This window comes from Passer domesticus, chromosome 4 (assembly GCF_036417665.1).
Source record: "Passer domesticus isolate bPasDom1 chromosome 4, bPasDom1.hap1, whole genome shotgun sequence".
Taxonomy (NCBI): domain Eukaryota; kingdom Metazoa; phylum Chordata; class Aves; order Passeriformes; family Passeridae; genus Passer; species Passer domesticus.
In genome coordinates, this window is record NC_087477.1 from 77,764,907 (window position 1) to 77,784,672 (window position 19,766).

The 19,766-nt window shown below is 44.0% G+C and overlaps 1 protein-coding gene and 1 long non-coding RNA gene across 5 annotated transcripts in view; one reads left to right on the plus strand and one right to left on the minus strand.

The window, feature by feature from the left end:
- The first annotated feature begins 467 nt into the window (after positions 1–467).
- LOC135300164 (uncharacterized) lies at positions 468–7,040 on the plus strand. Its single transcript, XR_010362053.1, has 3 exons — positions 468–579; positions 929–1,090; positions 6,938–7,040. It is a non-coding gene; the product is annotated as an uncharacterized LOC135300164 (long non-coding RNA).
- An 888-nt stretch (positions 7,041–7,928) lies between these two features.
- FGFRL1 (fibroblast growth factor receptor like 1) overlaps positions 7,929–19,766 on the minus strand; it is a 170,689-nt gene continuing 158,851 nt past the window's right edge. For all 4 annotated transcript variants that reach the window (XM_064418967.1, XM_064418969.1, XM_064418968.1 and 1 more), the window contains exons 6-7: positions 19,156–19,509; positions 7,929–16,352 (exon numbers count right to left, since the gene is read on the minus strand). In XM_064418967.1, the coding sequence (XP_064275037.1) occupies positions 15,943–16,352; positions 19,156–19,509 (764 nt within the window). In that variant the 3' untranslated portion in view covers positions 7,929–15,942. The remainder of the gene's footprint in view (positions 16,353–19,155; positions 19,510–19,766) is intronic.

A 19,766-nucleotide genomic window follows, 5' to 3' on the forward strand; every position in this document is an offset into this window, starting at 1 on the left:
ACTGTGGTATTTTTGGGGTCCCCAGACAGAGGAGGAAGGAAATTATGAATCTGACTCCATGTTCTTAGAAGGCTAATTTATTATTATATTATATTATATTATATTATATTATATTATATTATATTATATTATATTATATTATATTATATTAATCATATCATATATTTATTATAGAATGCTATACTAAACTATACTAAAGAACAGAGAAAGGATACAGACATAAAGCTAGAAAGATACTAATAAAAAACCGTGACTCTCTTCCAGAGTCTTAACACAGTTTGGCTGTGATTGGCCAATAAATAAAAACAATTCTCTTGTTGGATAAACAATCTCCAACCACATTCCAAAGCAGCAAAACACAGGAGAATCAAATGAGATAATATTATTTTTGTTTTTCTCTGAGGCTCCTCAGCTTCCCGGGAGACAAATCCTGGCAAAGGGATTTTTCCAGAAAATATCATAGTGACGGAAGACACATTTCCAAGAGATTCACCAGCCCTTAAACAGTATCTGGGACAAAAATGGAGACCCTGCATCTCATGGGACAGGAATAAAGGGAAATTTCTCCAGGTTCCAGATGTGAGTGGACAACTCCAGGCTGTGCTCCAAAAGTCCTGCCATATTTGTAGAGGAGGAGTAATGCTGTGTAAAGTGCTCTGGGAGCAGATGCTGCTCATGGAAGTGCCATGATTGACACTCATAATCCTGGGCAGGGGAGAAGGTGAGGCTCCCAGAGGACTCCTGTGGCCATTTTTGGGCAATAAGGAAACCCAGTGACCTGACCTGTCCTGGTCACTGATCATTCTTCATTGCTGTAATTTTGGCTGGTCACAGGACCAGCAAGGTCCCATGGGCAGCAAGAAATTATTTGAAAATATATCCCTAAAATCCAACTTGCCTTTTCAGATCTATATCTTTTCCTTTGCAGAGAGGGGGCTTTTCTGGGCACTATTGCAAAGATGATCCCAAAGTGGGAGGGAGGTGTGAAAACTAAAAGAAGGTCAGGAACAGAAAGAAATGGCAATTTGGAACTGGTCTGGACCAGAAATACAGGACAGCTTGGAGTGGTGACTTTACCCTAATCTCCCAGGTAAGGAAAATATCCAGGTTTTGCAAGTAATCCCTATTCAGAAATAGGAAAAAGAGAGATTTGCAGTCAATCTATCCCTACATGTCACTGATGTTCTGAAGCTTGAAATAAGTAATCCTTATTCAGAAATAGGAAAAATAGAGATTTGCAATCAATCTATCCCTACATGTCACTGATGTTCTGAAGCTTAAAATAATAGCCTGTAATCCCAAGTGAGGAAGCAATTAGTAATTAAGAGTGCAGTATAGAAAACACATGTAAAAGAAATCCCAGTTCCTCTTCCTTTTCCTCATTCCCTAATCATTCCCTAAATTTTGTATAGGTGGTTTCTATTAATCAGCATTCAATAAAGATTTTGGGCAGTGGCTGTGGGATGCCAGTGGATTGCTCTGTTGGATTTGTCTGCATCATTTCCCAGCAAGAGGTGACCATGCTGCCCTTTGCAGTGCCAGAGTGGCTGCTACAGCTCCCAGCAGTACCCGCACAGGTGCAGTGGTAAAATGCACTGCTCTGCAGCATGAGGTGTGCTAAAGGCTGAATGAAATTATTCTCAGAAATGGGTGGTTGAAGAGACTAAAATATTTTAAGAAATTCCCAGTGGCTGCCCCATGTGTTTGTAAATAGGATATTTGGTTATTTGATGGGCTCTGGGTTTCTATGGGAGCATGATGAACTTGGAGAGACACAACAAAGTGAGGCCCTTCCACTCAGAGCCACAATGTTTTTGGTCCCAAGCACTTCACGGTGCAATAAGTACAATATTTCAATGCCTGCAGAGCAGTGATATCATGCAAGGACATGACAGATCACACTTTTCTCATATTAGGAGAGAGGGCTGGAACATGTGAGTATGTGTACAGGAGTCTGTTGGTAATGAAACTGCCATTATGGGGCCCTTGTGTGCTTGCAGTCTCATTTCATCGAGTTAAGAGTGCTCACTTTTCTTAATGCTTGCTTAATGTGTTTACTTAAATATATTTAATATCCCATTGAGTCCATTTCCATTTACTGATGGAGCTTTTTTAGAGCATCATAGTGGCAAAGCTGCAAAGATACCTGTGAAAGACATCAGAAATTTTTACATATTGAAAGCACTAAGAGTAAGAGGGCAATGTTCAGTTTTGTAATGAAAATAATTAACTGAGGAAAACCTTTGGGACACAGTAAAATACAGCAACCAGACAGGAAGGTAAGAAAATTGTTCTGTGTACCCAAAGGGAAACAGTGAAGAGGGCCAGTTTCTTTTTCTATGATGTTGCTCATTGTGGAAATAAATGATGCCCAGTTTGGAAAAAAAAATAAAATTGAATAATAGTACAAGATATTGCTCTCTGTGCTCCCAGTTTGCCATCTGACCTCATCACTATTTGATTCCTGGATGCAAAACAGCTCAGTTTCAAGGAAAATACTGGAGATATCTAAAGAAACCCTGTGACCTGGTAGTTAGGACACTCTCTTTGTCTGAAGGAAAGGGAGATGTAGTGCCTCTTGGCCTCAAAGATCCTATTTCTCCCTAGATGAAGTCAGTAGCATGCAAGCAGCAGATACTGCAAGGGCAGTGCTGTCCTGCCCACACTCTGGGACCTTCCCTGGGGAGCTTTGGGTTGGTGTGGCTGATGGCACTGGAGCTCCAGCTGGGACATCACCACCTGGTTTCACCACAACAGGTCCTGCTGATCCTGTCTGAGGACTACAGGGAATCATGTCCAGAGATTCCTGGCAAATTTCCTGCAGCCATTCTCATTTTCTAGGTCAGTAGAAAGGAAAATCCACACTCAGTGACCTGCAGGAAGAGAGGCAGAGGAAGAGGCTAAAAGCCCTAAGGCAGATATACAAAGAAATTGAGAATCCACCCTTAAATTGCAGAAATGTTGAGGGGATTTTGCACTCAGCCCTCCTGTGTTTCTGTACTGGGAGTCTGGTTATTTCTGCTGGAGGTATCTCTGTGTTGGAAAAACAGGCTGTGGTGGCAAGGGACACAATGATCTCTTCAGAGGGGTCCCAGCTGCCTTCCCCTGCTCAGTGTCACTCATGCTGCCAGGCCTGGGGAGCCAGTGCTCATGCATGCAAAATCACTCTTTTTAATTTTCTGTTTCTGTAACACGACCTGTTGCTGCACTACATCTTCATGAGGCAGGGCTGTCTGGAGAACATCTGTTGCAGTCCCAGCTGTTCGGGTACTTCCTCTGTTTCTGCCCTGCTTCAGACATGTGCAAATCACCGACAGTAACACATCCCCCAGTTCCTCCTACAAATCCTGTTTTCTCTGCTCTCACAGGGAGAGGGGGGTAAAAAAAGAAAAAGAAACTTTGCATGGTTAAAGAGTGGCTAGATGCTTTATTCTCACCAAATCTCACCAGCAGGGTCATTGTGGACTGACTCATACCAGACAGACAGTAAAAACCATCCCAGTGTTTATTCCCTTTGGAGCCTATATAATTAAAGCTGCCCACCTGCTGCTGAATTTTGCTGTCATTTTTTGATGCTGTGGGCAATGTGATACTCAGTTATTATCATAAACTATGTTAAGCTCTACCCACTATGGGGTTTATGACAACAATCCTTGAGAAAACTGTAATCCTCTGTGCTCAAGTATATCTCCTTGTTATAATGCTTATGATTCTTGGCTTGAGATGATGGCAGATGATGGCCATGAAAGACTTCCAAATATGGGTCCTGGCAACTCGCTCTCTGCCCAGCATGCCTGCCTTAGATATGTTAGATGAAGCCATTTCCAGCCCATCTCTTCCAGCACAGTTCTTGATCCAGGATGAATGACTGAGTGATTTGGCAGCCTGCCCCAGGGGAATAGTGCCCCTCATCTCCAAACCACCCCCACACAATCCTGCTGAGGGCCCAGAGGGAGCCACAGTGGCTGCGAGGAGGTGGAGGTGCTGGGGTGCCACCTGAACAGCTCCAGTGCAGCTTTGAAAGTCCCTTGCCTCCTTCTCCTGCCTCTCCACAGCATTTGTTTTCATCCCCCACACAAGGGAAAACCTCAGGATGCCGGGCTGGGAGTGCTCAGAAAGTCAAGATTTGGAGCAATTCAGGGCTTTGGATGGAAAATTTGGAAGGGCTGCAATGTACAGAGCCCTTCTCTCACACCTGGAGTGAGAGTTACAAGCACCTGATTATCACATAAAAAGGTGTCAAACCCTCTGGGTGTGTTTTAAAAGGGAAAGCTGATTGAATTTTCAAAGAAAGGTTGGACAGAAGAGCACTCCAGGCTGTGAGCCCCAGGCAGACTCACGGAATTCGGAATTCCGGTGCTTCCAGTTTTGGTATTTTGCCTTGGAAAAATGGGAATTATTGACTAGTTCTTACATACTGCACAGGCATTGCCAGAAGCAAAGACCAAAAGATGTCTCCAGTGCTACACATTTAATCTGCTAAATTTTTAAAAAAAATCTGGCTTCTGAGTTCCAAATACTGTGAAATATCCTAGGGACATTGACTGAAAGTATTAAAAATACTACCAGGGGACAGCTCAAATATTTGACAGTCTTGGAAACAACAAAATGGCTTTCCTTATTGACCAACACTGCTGACACATATATTAAGCAGAATAAAATAACTGTAACTTCCTCGGTAAATACAGCAGTAATAGATTTTGTCTCTCTAAACACTCTTCATTATTTCTGTAAAATTAAAAAAGCATCAGGAACTTATCTTTATAGTAAATTATTTTTAATGGCACACTGACGATTCTGGAAATTTATATTTTTCATGACCAATTTTTAGAATTCTGAGTAGCCAAACATTCAAAATTTAGCACATAGTTAGAAAAAAATCCACACCTGGTGTACTTGTCCCTGTACTGCTATCTTCAACCACAATCTCAACAATGAAAAACTATCAAGATTAACAATCCAAACATGTTTCCTGGACAGCCTGGTCATCCATAATTGTTGGAAGCAACCACTTCTCTTTACTGCCAAAATATTGTCTATCATTTGTTGCCTGATACTCCTGGAGGGACTTTACAGTGTTTAATAAATAATTTGAACCTCCTTGGTAAAATTTCCATTTAGTGCTAGTTGAAATGTGAATTATTTATCATTATTTTCCCCCCAGCTTTCTTAAGGACAGCACATGGTTTTAGATAGAAGCTTCTGAATGCTTGACATGCATGAGTTGGAACCACACACACCTGAATTTCTCTAGTAGCTACAGGACAAAGGTTTGATGTTGACACATCTTGCACAGTTCCTCCAGGATGGTAAAAATTTCCCCTCACATTTCTCTTGTACATACTTGTCCAGAAAATAAAGGGAAAAAAATTATTTACCAGAGTGCTGATGACAGCAGTTGTCAGGAGGCTGCCAGCTTCTTAAAGGAAATGAGCTTGCCTCCCAAAAAGTCCAGTGTAAGAATCCCTATGACTTCCATGAAGCCAAGTTTAACCCAAACCACTCTAATTGCCTCATCCAGCACCTGGGGAAACAGCTTCACCTTTTAGACAATGTTTTGGAAGGAAAAAGGACAAGTGAAGACCCTGAGCAAACTGGCTGTGCCTTCCACTGACTGAGAAACTGAGCTTGGAACTCAGACACAGCCTCCCCAGTGAGGCTTCCAGTATCCCCATGTTGCCACCAGCTCTAGTTTGGGGGTACAATTGAACTTAGTCTTGCTTTGTTACTCCTGATGCTCTGAAAAACAGTAAAACACAGAATCACAGAATTGTTAAAGTGGATAAAGAACTCTGAGATCATTGAGTCCAACCATTAATCCAGCACTGCCAAGGCCACCACTAATCCATGTCCCCAGGTGCCACATCTACATTTTGACTTCCAGGGATGGAGAATCCACCACTGGGGCAGCCTGTTCCAAAGCCTGACCACCCTGTCTGTGAAGAACTTTTCATAATATTGAATCTAAACCTCTCCTTGTGCAACTAGAGGCCATTTCCTTTTGTCCTGTCTCTTGTTACCTGGGAGAAGAAACCACAGATGTCCTGTGATTTCCCAGCATCAAAGCAAGCACTGCTGACATAATGAGGAAGGTGATGGCTTTGGACAGACATTAACTTTGTACATGGATCCAAGTTCAAATTTCTACTCTTCCTGCTGTATAATAACGTTTTCATTTATCTATATTTCAATGTCTTTTCTGTACAGTGAGAGTGATTATTGCTATGATTCACAGAGATGCAGAAGTTTTTAGTGGTCAAAAATGTGTGGTGTGAATATACTCTGGAAATGTAAAGTTACTATTTACCTGCACAATGCATATCATATCTTATCATAAAATTATTTAATGAGTAAATTATTTCTAAGTACTCTTTTGACATTGATTTGCCCATGTGATTTTCCAGCTTTTGGGTTTTGGGTCCATTCCAGCAATGAGGGAAAATCAGATCAAATGTTGTGGGGACTGGCACTTTAAATGCTGACTGCAGAGTCATGTTTGCACAGAGGCCCCAGCAGCACTGTCAAGGAACCAAAAAACAAGTGCAAACAGAGCTGTGCTGACTTCATGGCCCCTTACAAATCTTTTCTGGCATATGGGAGTATTAGGCCTTCAGAACCAAAATGAGAGAAAAGTGTTTTATCACTTCTCCGTGATAGCGGGTTGAACCTGTCCCTACACGCAGCCTCTACCACAAATGCACTTTTGAAGGGAGTTTCAGATAAACATCAAAACTCTCCTCTTGTGATGTCAAATGGGAGAGCTCTTTGCTGTCACTGAACCATGGCAGAGGCCAGCTCGGGTTCCCCAGCAGCCCAGGGCTTTGGCCAGCAAACAGCAGCTGGAGCCGAGTGATGAAAGCTGGGTCTTGGACCAGCAGGACACCCCACCCTGCACCCCTCTACCCTCTCCATCTTGTTTTGTTTCTTATTCCTACAGACAGGGAGAGTTCAGGAGACTACCAGCCTCCCAGGCTGCACAAGACAGCAGCAGAAGGAAAGTCACCTCTGTTTGCTGACATCTTTACCAGGTCTGGGCAAAGGTAACATAAATGGACACTTCACCAATTTGCTGCATATTTCTGTATTTTTTCCAGCATTGTGTTTCATTGTGTTGTCAAAGCCAGGTTCATCCTTTTGTTTCATGATACCTGGGTAAGAAACTCAGCTTATCTTTTTGACTTTAGTGGAAGAGGAAAAAATATCAGGGGTCTTCTTCTCCACCCAGTAACCAAACCACATTTGGGAAGTGCCAGTTTCTCTTCCCTGTTGTAGGAAGCTTATGATTACTCTGTTGTTAAATTTGCCAAGTCACTTAGGAAAAAAGATGAATCTAAACTTTAAAACATCCTTTCTTGTCTTTGCAAGCCAGGCAAGATACAAACACATTTTAAACTAAAGACATTCTGCAGTGATGGGCTCAAGAGAAATTGCCTGTTACACAGTGGGCACTGACTCTTCTAGTTTACCCTGGGTCTGAGGATGCCCCCACAGGTACTCCAGTTGCCTCCTGGGATCCAACACATGTGGAGTGGCCAAAGCCTTCACTTGATTTGACCCTGGAAACCTCTGGTGACATGACACCACTCTCTATCTTTTTTTAATTGCCCCTCCCTACCATTCATGACTCCTCTTTCCACATTCACCTCCTGTCTCAGACAGCATTAGTGAATATATTAGTGTACTCAATTTTCAATATTAATAAAATTAATACTGGGCTGGACCTGTCCTTACATGCAGGATAACATTAATATTGAAGTTACAAATCAAAATTTGCCTTAAAACCTTACCCAGGTCCTCATTAGTATTTCAGATCCAAGCTCCTATTGGTTCCAGGATCTGGACCACCATCCTTATCTCTCTGATTAAATCATTAGCGTTAAAATTTTTCACAGTTTTCAACCCAGTAATAAAGCACAGGAAAGAAGTGGTTGTAAGCTTCATGAATATTTATTTTTTCAGAAGGAGCAAGTTTACCCAACAGCTTTTCTAACTGATTGTCTGCAGCACAAGGAAGCTATGGCCAGGTTAACACAAGCAGTAGTAGTTTATTGTTTTAGTAGACACTTCTTTTTCCTTCCTTTTGAATAAATACACCGCGGGGTCTGGGAGGACGTGTGCCAAGAGCATTACTGGGCGCAGCAACCGCCGAACAAAGCGCAATCCTAATCATAACAGAGCGAGCAAGTATTGTTACAAATGTTCTCTTTAGTATGGAAATGAGCCAGGGGTAATAAAAACGCCATAAAAACGTCAAAATGACCGATCGCCATGAAGCGCTCGCCTTTTTATAACCAAAACTTGCAATGAACTTACAAAAAATCCTGCTTTAAGAGAGATGCCATTTTTACTTAACGTTATTGTTCGACTTCTTCTCGCTTCGCTGCACAGTTAAAAGATTGCAGAGGAGAACGACTTCAGAAGGGCATCAGTAAAGTCCTGATTGATATTAAATGGCATTCAAGCACGATGGTGGAATCCGGGTGGGAGCAAACTGTTAACCAGGGCATTAACATTAACACTGCTACTGCCTCTTTATGAGAATATGGGGCATATTTAGGTGCTAATTGTTTGGACAGCATCAATAACACATAATGCTTAATAAGATACAAATGAAGAGCTGTGTAACTCGTGTAATTCCATCAGAAAACGCTCAGGAACAGCAGCTTGACTTTAATTACTCAGATCAAAGGAAAATGGCATTTTGAAGTCTGGTCTAAAATGTTATTTATTACTCCTTTCACTAAAGCATAGATCAGCTCGGATAGAAATAGCACTTTGGACTGGATTTGGTTAGTGAAAATAGGAAAAAAAAGAATATTCATTGCTTTGTTGATGTCCATGCATATTGGAGGATATGTTAAATCCTAATTACAGCAGACTGACAGAAAAGAAAAGAAAAAAGAAGGAAAGAAAAAACGCATAAGCTAAAATGAGGACAAATAAAGGTCATAGCTCCATATATTGTTTGCAAAGATCTGAAGCTGTAAGCACACAAAAGGTGCCTTGGCTAAACGAAATGTAAAATGGGCATTCTCTTTTCTCCAGACTCTACTCCATAAATAGACATGTGCCACCTAACAGTGAATATAACACCAGTATTTTAAATGTGATTTTATCAGCCATTACTTTTTATTTCCAACTACAATAATCCACACTTTCGGTGCTGGGATTTGCTTGTGGCTTTTTTACATTTGTAGAAAATTTTTAAAAGCTGAGAATCTTGGGCAAAGAAATGCTCTGCTGATAAGATATGGTGAAGACAGAATCTATGCCTACAGTTTCCTACTTAGTAGCATTTTCTGACAGGTCCAGAATACAGGACTGACCTGACAGGTGGCCTGGATGCTTCCCATCACAATTGGATAACAGACCCCAAACCATCCCAGCACATTTGGATCATAGATTCACAGCATGGAGTGGGTTGAAGGGACCTTTAAAGATCATCTAGTCCCACCCCCTCAATAAGCAGGGACATCTTCAACTAGATCAGGTTGCTCAGAGACCTGACCAACCTGGCATTGAATGTTTCCAGGGAAGGGGCCCTCACCACCTCTCTGGGCAACCTGGTGTTTCACCATGCTCATTGTAAAAGAATTTTTCCCACATGTCTAGTTTGAGATTTAAAGACTTTGGACAATAAGTAACTGGAAGATATTAATTGGTTAGTGGTCTTGAATTTATCTCACCAGTTTGGTTCTGTGCCTTGGTGTTCTCTGCATTTACAGGATCACCAGAGTTGGAAGAGAACCTCAAGGTCACCCAGTCCCACTGTCAAACCAGCACCACCATAATCCATCCCTAAACCATCTCCCTAATTGCCACATCCAGTCACCTCCTGAACATTTCCTGAAACAGTGACTCCCTGGAAAACTTACTCCAATGGCTAACCACTCTTTCAGTGAAAAATGCTTTCCAATTATCTCATCTGAACTTCCACTGTTGCAGTTTGAGGCCATTTCCCCTCATCCTCTCAACTCTCACCTCACTACAGCTTCCTTTCAGGTAGTTGTGGAGAGGTCCCCCCAAGCCATCCTCCTCTTCTCCAGACAAAACCACCCTGTTCCTTCAGCTGGTCACCAAAGGACACGTAGGATGACAGATTCTAACCCACCCCAACACACTGGATGACAGCCCCAGGCCATGCCAGCACATTTCAAAGACAGACCCTGCCATGAAGGGGTGTGAGCGCACGTGGGGACGCGCCGCTGCTTGCACCAAGGGCAGTAAATGTGGGTGCAGAGCCCCACTCTGTGTAAATAATGTCACGACTGCAGCACTAAGCTGGGAAGGGCTGGGATCATCCTGCCTGGAGGCAGCTGGAGCTGGGCGAGCAGCCTGGGAGTGCAGCCCTGTGCCCACGGTTGCCGTGGGGTCACTCATGCAGCCACGGTGCTCACGGCGAGCAGCACAGCCAGGTGCAGGGACAAGCTCTGGCATCTCCTTTTCTCTGCAGCTCAGCTGCATTTCCTTAGGGCCAGAAGGCACCACTAGATGAACTCATCTGGGCTCCATGAATCCCTTTATCCCAGTAACATTCCCAAAATCTTGCATTCAGCCACACACCACACAGCCTTGAAGACTTTGAGACATGCACTGTCTACCCCTTCCTTGGATAGCTCCTTCCAAAGTGTGTGCATATATCCCATTTATGTGTGTCTGACTTCACACTGGGGCCATTAATTTCTGCCCCATATTTCTCTGCCAGTGGGCCAGACAGGGAAAAGATGTAAAAACCTGGGAATGGCTCCATGTGTCCAACTGATTTCCCACTGGACATTGCAGGGATTTTTTTCCCACTGGCATCTCCAAGAGCTGGAACAAGTTCTTTATGGGTAATAATTCCACGATTGTAAGGATCTTTTCCAATGATTCAATGTTAATCATCAGCTTTGAGCAATCTGGAGCCCTGGGCATGCTCGAAGTTCCTTATGTAGGCAGATGTGCTGCCCAGGTAGGAAAGCCATGATGAATTCCCCATTAATATCTGACCACCTTCCAGGGTTTGCTCACCTCTGCATCTTCCCCAGGTCTTTATTCCAATATTTCAAACCTCTCAAGAGTTTCAGACAGCCACAGAAATGGAGTAAACAGAGAAATATTTCCTCTTTCCTACCCCAAGTATGCAATTTCTACACAGAGAGTTTTGGGTCAGAGGCCCAGGTCAGGTCAAGATGAAGTTTGGGTGAGGGCCAGCTTTTCTGAACTTAAGATGTCACAGCTTGGACATTTACTGCCTCTGGAGTGAGTAGTGAGACACTCCCAGGTTTGCCTCAAAAGAGGTGAAGGTGCTGAGCTTGACCTTGGAATCCCTGGTCCAGTCCAGGTACTGCAAAATTCCATTTTGCTAATTAAAATTTGGCTCCTAGTGCAGTTATAGCATTTGGCTCTAGAGGTGAACAGATTAAAAACTGCTCTTTTCCACCAAAAATCAGAAACCTTTTCCAAATCATAAAAAAATAATGCCTCTGCTTGATTCACAGAACCCACACAAAACATCAGACCAAGCTGTGGCACACAGGTAACTTTACTATTCTGTTTGTCCTGCCAGCACACACTCCTGATGTGTGCTAACACACACACACCCACACAGAGCCACACTTCCCTTCAAAACACAGAACTCTAAAACATATTAACACAACTCCAGGCTTTTATTCCTTTTTTTTCCTGCAACTTTTATTACAAAGCCACAGACACACTGTGCCATTCTGTCTCCTTTGATGTGTTCAGTTATTGTATTTGTCACCAAATGAAAACCACAGAACACTTTTTATCTTCAATGTCTGATAAGTTTTCAGTTTGAAAGGGGCCAACCACAGAAAGATTGTCCATACAAAGTTAAAAAATGCCATGCACAAACTGGTAGGTAAAGCCATGTTTGATCTGTAATGCAAATAAAATTAACAAAGATAGTGAGTTTTAAGCCTAAAATTCCTTTGATCTTTGAAGCTCCATGGTTTTAAAAGTACAACTGCCTTCTGTATCACAGCCTGACTTGTACATCTATATGCCTATATGCATACAAATACATAAAATAAAAAATCTGTGTTCAACATAGGGTCAGTTACCACAAACAAGACAATGGTTTTCTTTGAACACCCTCTATTTAGGAATGAAGATGCATCCAAACCTTTTCTCACTGAATAAAAAATATGTTCATACACAAGTGTGACCTGGTTGAATGTATTTAAACTGTGGAAGACTTTCCAATATATGCAAGGCACAATCAAGCCCTAAAATTCAATGGGCTTGGGACAGAGTGAGTTGGAAAAGGTCTTAGAGGTACCTTGTGAAGGAAAAATAATTCCTCAAAAATGTGAAATCCACCCAGGCACAGCAACCCAATGCAAGGCCCAGACAAAAAACAGAGCCCCTCCTAAACAGGGCATTTGATGGTATTTCCTGGGGGGAAATCTCACATCTTTTCTGGTGGTCAAGATGGAGCAGATAGCCAAGGCAGGATGAAATCCCCACACTTTCTGCAAATCAAGACCTTTATAGCATCTCTCATGGTGCGTCCAAAACCAGAGCTGCCTTCTCAGTGCCACAGCTGAGAGCTGCAGCTGCCCTGGAGCAGCTGATGCACTGCCCACACGGGGTAGTTTAATGCAACATTTGCCTTTGGAGAGCTCTGTCAGCAGCACTAGAGATTTATCTTTGGAGGGCAGGAAGAAGCCACTCCTTCCACTTGAGCCACCTGACAAAATGTGAAGTTTTTGCCTGCATGGTACGGAGCTGGGTCACAAAGGGCAGAAGGCACTGGTGGAGAGGGCCGCACACAGCCTGGAATTCTGTGCTGCGTGGGAAATGCAGGAGTGCTTCTCTTAACCCACCAACCCCTCCCAGGCTCAGGGACAGAGCTGCCACTTGGGCTGGTGCCATCAGAAAACCTCTCGGGGTTTGCTTAGGGCTGAACCCCACAAACCCAGGGCTCACCTCTGAAGGGTGCCAGTGCTGCCCACAGGGCATGGCTCAGAAGTGTCCCCTTGCCACAGAACTGGCCCAGAGAGCAGAGAAGAGCCAGGGGCTTACAGGGGAATCCTGCCCTTTGCCATGCCCCTAATGCTGCTGGAATGTGCAGCAGTTTGGGACATACCACGTGTAGTAAGTAGCTTCCCACAGGCACAAGAGATGAGATGTAGCCTTTAGCATCTATACACTTACTGTCTCCTTGAAATACAGGCAATGCCCTTAGTGTATAGAGGCTTTTAAATTTATTTTTTTAAATGAAATGACTCGGTATACTTCAGCCATTAAGAACTCCTGCCTAAATCATGCCTTTTATCAGTGCTCACACTTAGGCTCCTCTCATGTCTCCCTGAAGCTGAGAAGATGCATATAAAGATATCATTAATCTGAATTTTAGGGATTTCATAAATTTGTGTTGAACCCTCCTGCTGAAAAATACTAGTTATCAATGGGCTGCTTTATTACAACCTCTACAGGAGGACCATCATGATGGATGGTCTTCTTCTAGGGGTTACTACATGGGTAACCTCCTCCTGGGGCAAGAAAGGGACTTTTTGGAGCAGAATGTATTGGTGAAGAAAGAAGGAGCTGACGTGTTTCACTGAATCGGGGCCCCATCTCACAGCACCACGGCTGAGCAAACAGGGAACTGTTTGGTTTGCTGGTGATTCAAACAAACCACCAGAAAAAATCACTGCGGGTCAACACAGAGCAAATAGCTCCACAAATGTTCGGAGAAAAGCAAAGCCTAAAGCACAGCTTTGTTTCAGATTAAATAAAGTGTTACACTTTTAAATGGAGCAGCTGGTTTGGTGAGGATCTCTCTCATGGAACAGGCTTGAGAAGGAAGTAATTCCAAACATAAAAATTAGCATGTTTCAAATTTTCTTTTTTTTTTTTTTAAACCTTCAAACTCTGAATGAAAAGAAGAGAAACAGTTTCATGATTGCTGAACTTGCATTCTCCAAAGAAAATGTTGTCCCCTGAAGAGCAGGGTGCCTCTCCATGGTGTGCAGCAGAAGGAAGGTTCAAGCCCCCCTGAAGGGGAGCAGCTCCTGTGCTCTCTCCTGACTGTGCCCAGCTCACCCTCCACTGGCTCCTAAAGCAGCTGCAGTTACAAATTAAGTGTTTCACCTACATTTCATTATTTCCCCTTCCAAGCACCCTGAGGCCAAAGTTTCTTTTACAGCCTCACAAATTATTATGCTTTGATTTACAAAATTTTCTTTAAAAAAAACAAAACCAAACCAACAAACCACTGCAGGTCTGGGCTTAAAAAACTAATGAATCATCCTCCCCACACCCCCCAGAAATGCACAGTGAAGCAGTTTTCCCTGTGAGAGGAGCACTCTGCTGCTGAAGATGGCTGGGGTCCATGAGAAGTGATGTGGCCACTGCAGACCCCCCAGTCAGGATGCAGACAGTGGAAAAGGTCAATTTCTGATGGACAGCATGGCACCAGCAGCACCTGAGGTGACAGGAGATGACACCTGGCTAGTGAGAAAAGGCACAGAGACAGGTGGCCTCCAGGTTAGGAGAAGCACAGTTGGTCACAAGCTACATCAAGTGTGTTCTGAGCATGGCATCTACAGAACCTGAAAAAAAAAATCTTTATTTTCTTTGATCAAAAATACATATAGAAATGCCTGTTTTGAGGAAAATATCATACATTTTTTTTCTTGTTTAACAAAATAAATTAAATATACATGACTTCTGTTTAAACTCTATATAGAATTACAAAGGTTTTATATTTTGCAATTGGATTCATTCCCAGTCCATATAGGTATTTCATATGGTCCTTATTTATTTTCTCTTCTTTCTGTTTTTACTGTTGTTTGAACTGCAATGTTTTATCACTTACAAAGTGATATCTGAGGGGAGGGGACAACCACACACAACCTAGGTGGATATTTCTCAAATGCAATTTTTTCCTACAAGATTATTTCACTCTCTTTGCTTCTTACTATTTTTTTCTAATGCTTTCACATATTTTGCATTGATGCAGAAAATCCAGTAGCTTGTCACTCTAAGCCATCAGAGAAGGACAGTGTGTTTTGCTTTCTTCACCATCAGCAGTTCAATTATTATTATTAATTATTATTATTTCTTAAATATAAATATAAAGGTGTTCTGTACAATGTTCCTTTTTCCTTCTTTCCTTTTTCCTGGCAGTGGCACTGAGTCCTAGGACCAGAGGAGTGGAGCTGATCTGCAGAACATCCCATGGGAAACAAGATGCCTTCACCTTGCAGAAAGTGACCCAACCAGCCTGGTTAGCTGATTGTGCTGACCACAACTGAGAAGAATTTTCACCTTGTGAACAGAAATTGTTTTTTTCAGACCCTCTTTTGTGTTATTTTCTTTCCCTGGAAGAGATGAATGGGTTATGTATCCTGGTGCTTTGGCACTAAGCCTCAAGTACGATAGAGCTTGAGTTACTCAGAGCAGGAGAGGTCTGGGGGCTTCCCACCAAAACAAGGGATGCCCAGCAGGCATCCAGGCCCAGCCAGAAAAGCACCACACACACCTCTTGCTCTGCCTGCTCCCTTCAGAAACACAAGGAAGGAGGTGGTGGTTCACATCCCTGTGTCCCATCTCACTTGTTGCCACTTTGATTAAAATATCCAGGAAGGCTCTACTGCTGGAGACAGCTGCCTCTCTGCTCTGAATTGGAGTTCCTTCATTATTCCTTGGCTACATCCTGATTGCAATAATTAAAAAACCAAAAAATCTCTTTTCTCTCTGTGTCTTTCTCTATTATATATATATTTATATAGATAGATATAGATATATACACATATATATATACACACATACACACACGCATATACAATTATATATATATGTATATATATATATTTAAAATTACATATATAACCTTTTCTGCCTGCTCTGCCTGTTGCTGGCAGTGGAGCAGTCTCTGCTGAGGTACCACGAGGAAAAGCCCAAAGGAGCCACTGTACACGGGGCCAGCCCTCAGCACTGGTACTGGATGTGCTGGTGCTGGTGCACTTTGCCTTCCACGTGCGAGTGGGTGTGGGTGTGGATGTCCGTGTAAATCTTTGGGTACATTTTGGAGCCCATGGCAGGGGCCAGGCCGGGCCCCTGGGACAGTAAATGCTGCTGCTGGGCCACGTATTCCTCGTAGTTGATGGAGGAGATGCAGTCTTTGTCGGGGAGCTGGGGCACGCAGATGCGGTCGCGGGGCGGCGGGCGGTGCGCGGGGGCCGCAGCAGGGGGGGAGCAGGGCTTCTTCTTGGACTGGCACAGCCACAGCAGGATGGTCCCGAAGATGAAGACAGCTCCGGCCGGGATGCCGATGATGACGGGCCAGGGCAGGCTGCTGGCTGAGGAAGGGGGCACAGGTGCGCTGGGAGGCTTGGGATCTGGGCGTGGTGGCACGGGAGAGACAGAAGGGGTTAATGAAATGCAGGCAAAGTGGATTCAAAACAGATGTCATCACGCTCGGGCTGGCTGTTGTACAGACTGTCTGGCAGCTCTGCCAGACCAAGTAACAAGGGAGAAATCAAGCCAGCACATGATGTTTGGTAACTGCTTTGCTTTTCAGTGCTCCTGGAAGGACAAGCAACTCGTTTTCTCTGGTTTAGGGGTCAGGAGGGGAGTCTTTGGGGGATTTTATAACTCTCTTATCCAAGCTTTAATGGATGCACACTAGAGCCAGCCTGAGAGAGTTTCCTAACACTCTCACTCTGTGACAGAATGGTCTTTGCTGCCCAGACTGAAGGACACAACTCAGGACATGTCAGTAAAACCTCATTGTCACCAGCCCAGGAGGCACAATCAGGTTGCACAGAGCCACAGCGCGCTGCCCACCCACCTCTGCCAGGTGTAGCTCTGCCTGCAAGGGCTTCAGACACCCTCTAGAAATCCTGTCTAGCAATCCTGGAGCTGCCCAGCAGTGCTCCACAATGGCAGGGAGAATGAATGAGGGGTTTTGGAGGTGTTGCCTTGACTTTCTTGTGTGGTTGGTAGGGGAGCTGGTGGTCCCTCCTTGGTTCCCAAGCCATGGGGAGCTGAAAGTTCATTCAACACTGAAGTGTGTCCCCAGCTTCCTACCCCAAATGGACTCTACCTCCACCAGTCTCTTTGGAGCTGCTGCTGTCTTTTCAAGGGCAGTAAATTCAGCAAATGGAGGAGATAAGATGCTTTAGACATCATCTTTCACAACCACCTCCTCCTTTATCTCTCTGCAGCTGGCAGTCAGTGGCTATCCCTGGATAGCCACTCGAGTTTCTCAGCCTGATCTCCTGATTTATAGACCCAAAAGGAGTTCTGGGGTAGGATTCTAGCTCTGAAAATCCTTGTCTAGATAGCTACCAGCTGGAATATCCAATGCCTTGAAACATACCCAGGCACAGAATTCAGCTTGCAGGGAGACACCCAGAAAACTTCCAAAACCACAGGCTATCTTAATCATGCAATATGTCATATTCAAACATCTATCACTTAACTTTCAAGATAAACTTCTTTAAGACACTAATGTCTTTTTCTCTCCTTGACAAATAATCCTTTGGGTAGCTTGAAATGCTAAATATATACCATGTGGTCTCTTTGAAGTTAGGAGGACCTATACTTTGACCTCAGTAGATGAAATTTTGATCCACCAGCTCTGGAAATTACAGCATAATTTCGGCTGGGAGGCGAGTCTGTTCCAGCCCCCTGTTAAAAACATGACAAGATCAGAGAGCTGACCTATCAGCTGACCACAGAAAACAGAAGTCTTCATGCTGGTTGGCAGAAATCCTATGCTGGGCTGAAAAGAAAGTGTTTTGATATTCATCCATGCTCCTCAGAGCTGTCAATGTCAAATCTGGTAGATTTACAAGCAAAATGGTATTTTTTAACTCATGGCTTTACAACCACATCTTTGCATCTTAGGGCAAACTGGGTTCTCCCTTTCCATCACTGCCAACATCAACAGCCCTGCAGGCTCTGGGTCTGGCATGAGGCCTCTCTACAGTCCCATTCAAACCCATGGAAAGTCTCCCCTGATTTCAGTGGGAGCTGGATCAGACTCTCATAGGTCAGAAACTCCCAGAGGCTTTGACTTATATCCCACCCATGCTGCTTTTTCCTTGGTATTTACAGGCCTTTCACTTAGGCTGTAGTCCTAAATCCAAAATGTTTATCAGGGCAGAACTGCATAGTCAGCAGACAAAGGAGCAAATGACCAGGCCAGGATGGTGTGTCTCAAACACAAATGATACAGTCTCAGCTGGATGTGGCCACCAGCTCTGAGGTCTGGGGAGGGAAGGCAGCAGCTGTGAGTTTGGTACAAGGGCCCCAGAGAACCACTGGATAAAAATTTAACTAATCAATCATTCTGTTTTTCACACTCATTCATTTAGTTTCTTTGTGACCCAGACAGTTTTTATTCTTCCCTCATTTTATGGGCCTGTATAATTGTTTCCTTTTACCAGTAAAAGCAATATAAATAATGGCAAGAGAAAGGAGGAATTTTAGGGAATGAGGTTGCAAACTGCACTGTTATTCAGTTCCCCTCTCCCATCCTGCAGCCTATCACTGAAGTGATTTAGTGTCTGCAACTGCAGTATCTTTTCCCAGATTACTCTTCTTTCCTACAGGAGTAGATAATTCAATTTATGTAACCTGGATGACTGAGAGGGGCCTCAACAATGTCTATAAGTACCTGCAGGGAGGTGTCAGAGCATGAACCAGGCTCTGTTCCGTGATGCTGAGCAATAGGACACAAAGAAAGGGCAAAAATTGATGCCCAGGAAGTTCTACCTGAACATGAAGAAGAACTCCTTTACTGTGCAGTGACTGAGCACTGAACAGATTGCCCAGAGAGGGTGTGGAGATATTCCAGAACCATCCTGACACAATCCTGTGCCACATGCCCTGGACTGACTCTGCTTGAGCAAGGAAGTTGGACCAGATGACCAACTGTGATCCCTTCCAAACATGACCCATTCTGTGATTCTGTGGTTATTCCCCACAAAGGGAGAAAAGGAAATATCATCACCAGGACTTCATCAGGGACCGATTTAAATCAGGGCTGATTCAGTCCCCCATTCATTCTTATCAGAACTGGGCTAGCCTAAACCATCACAGAGTGCCAGGGAGCCAATGGGCAACAGCAGCTGAATTATTAAACACCATGACACAGATGAGTGATAACAGAGGGGGGAAAATGTCACAACTCACCTGGCAGCACTGTGAGAAAAGCACTCCGGAAGCTGTAGCCCATGGTGTTGGCCCCGAGGCAAATGTACATCCCTGCATCCTCCTCCTTGGCTCGAGTGATCATCAGTTTGTTCAGGTAGGAGCCGTCTGGGCGGGACCAGACCTCCCCGGTGGGCAGCACGACGAACTTCTGCCCCCCAACATCAATGGTGGAGTTGTACTTGCTCTCCGTGCCATACTCCACCCTCTTCAGCCACTGGATGACGGGTTTGACGTCGCTGCGCACTTTGCACTGGAAGGACGTGGTCCCACCGTAGTCCACCGTGGTGTTGACGGGGTGTGTCCCTGTCAGGATGGGCTTGGACCTCGTCCTCTCTGCACAGAAACACAGGGAGCTCCATGGGCAAAGGTGTTTGCCAACCTCAGTAACGTGCAGTTGCAGAAACACAGGGAAAAGGTGTAGGAGGGATGCAAAATCATAGTTTAGTCCACCTCCCTGCCCCAAGGCAGGCTGAGACTTCTGCAAACTTCTCCTGATAAACATTTTGCCAGCCTCTTGCCAAAACCTCCAATGTTAGATGCTCTCCAGTCTCTCCAAACAACTCTACCATTGTCTGAAGCTTTAACAAGTC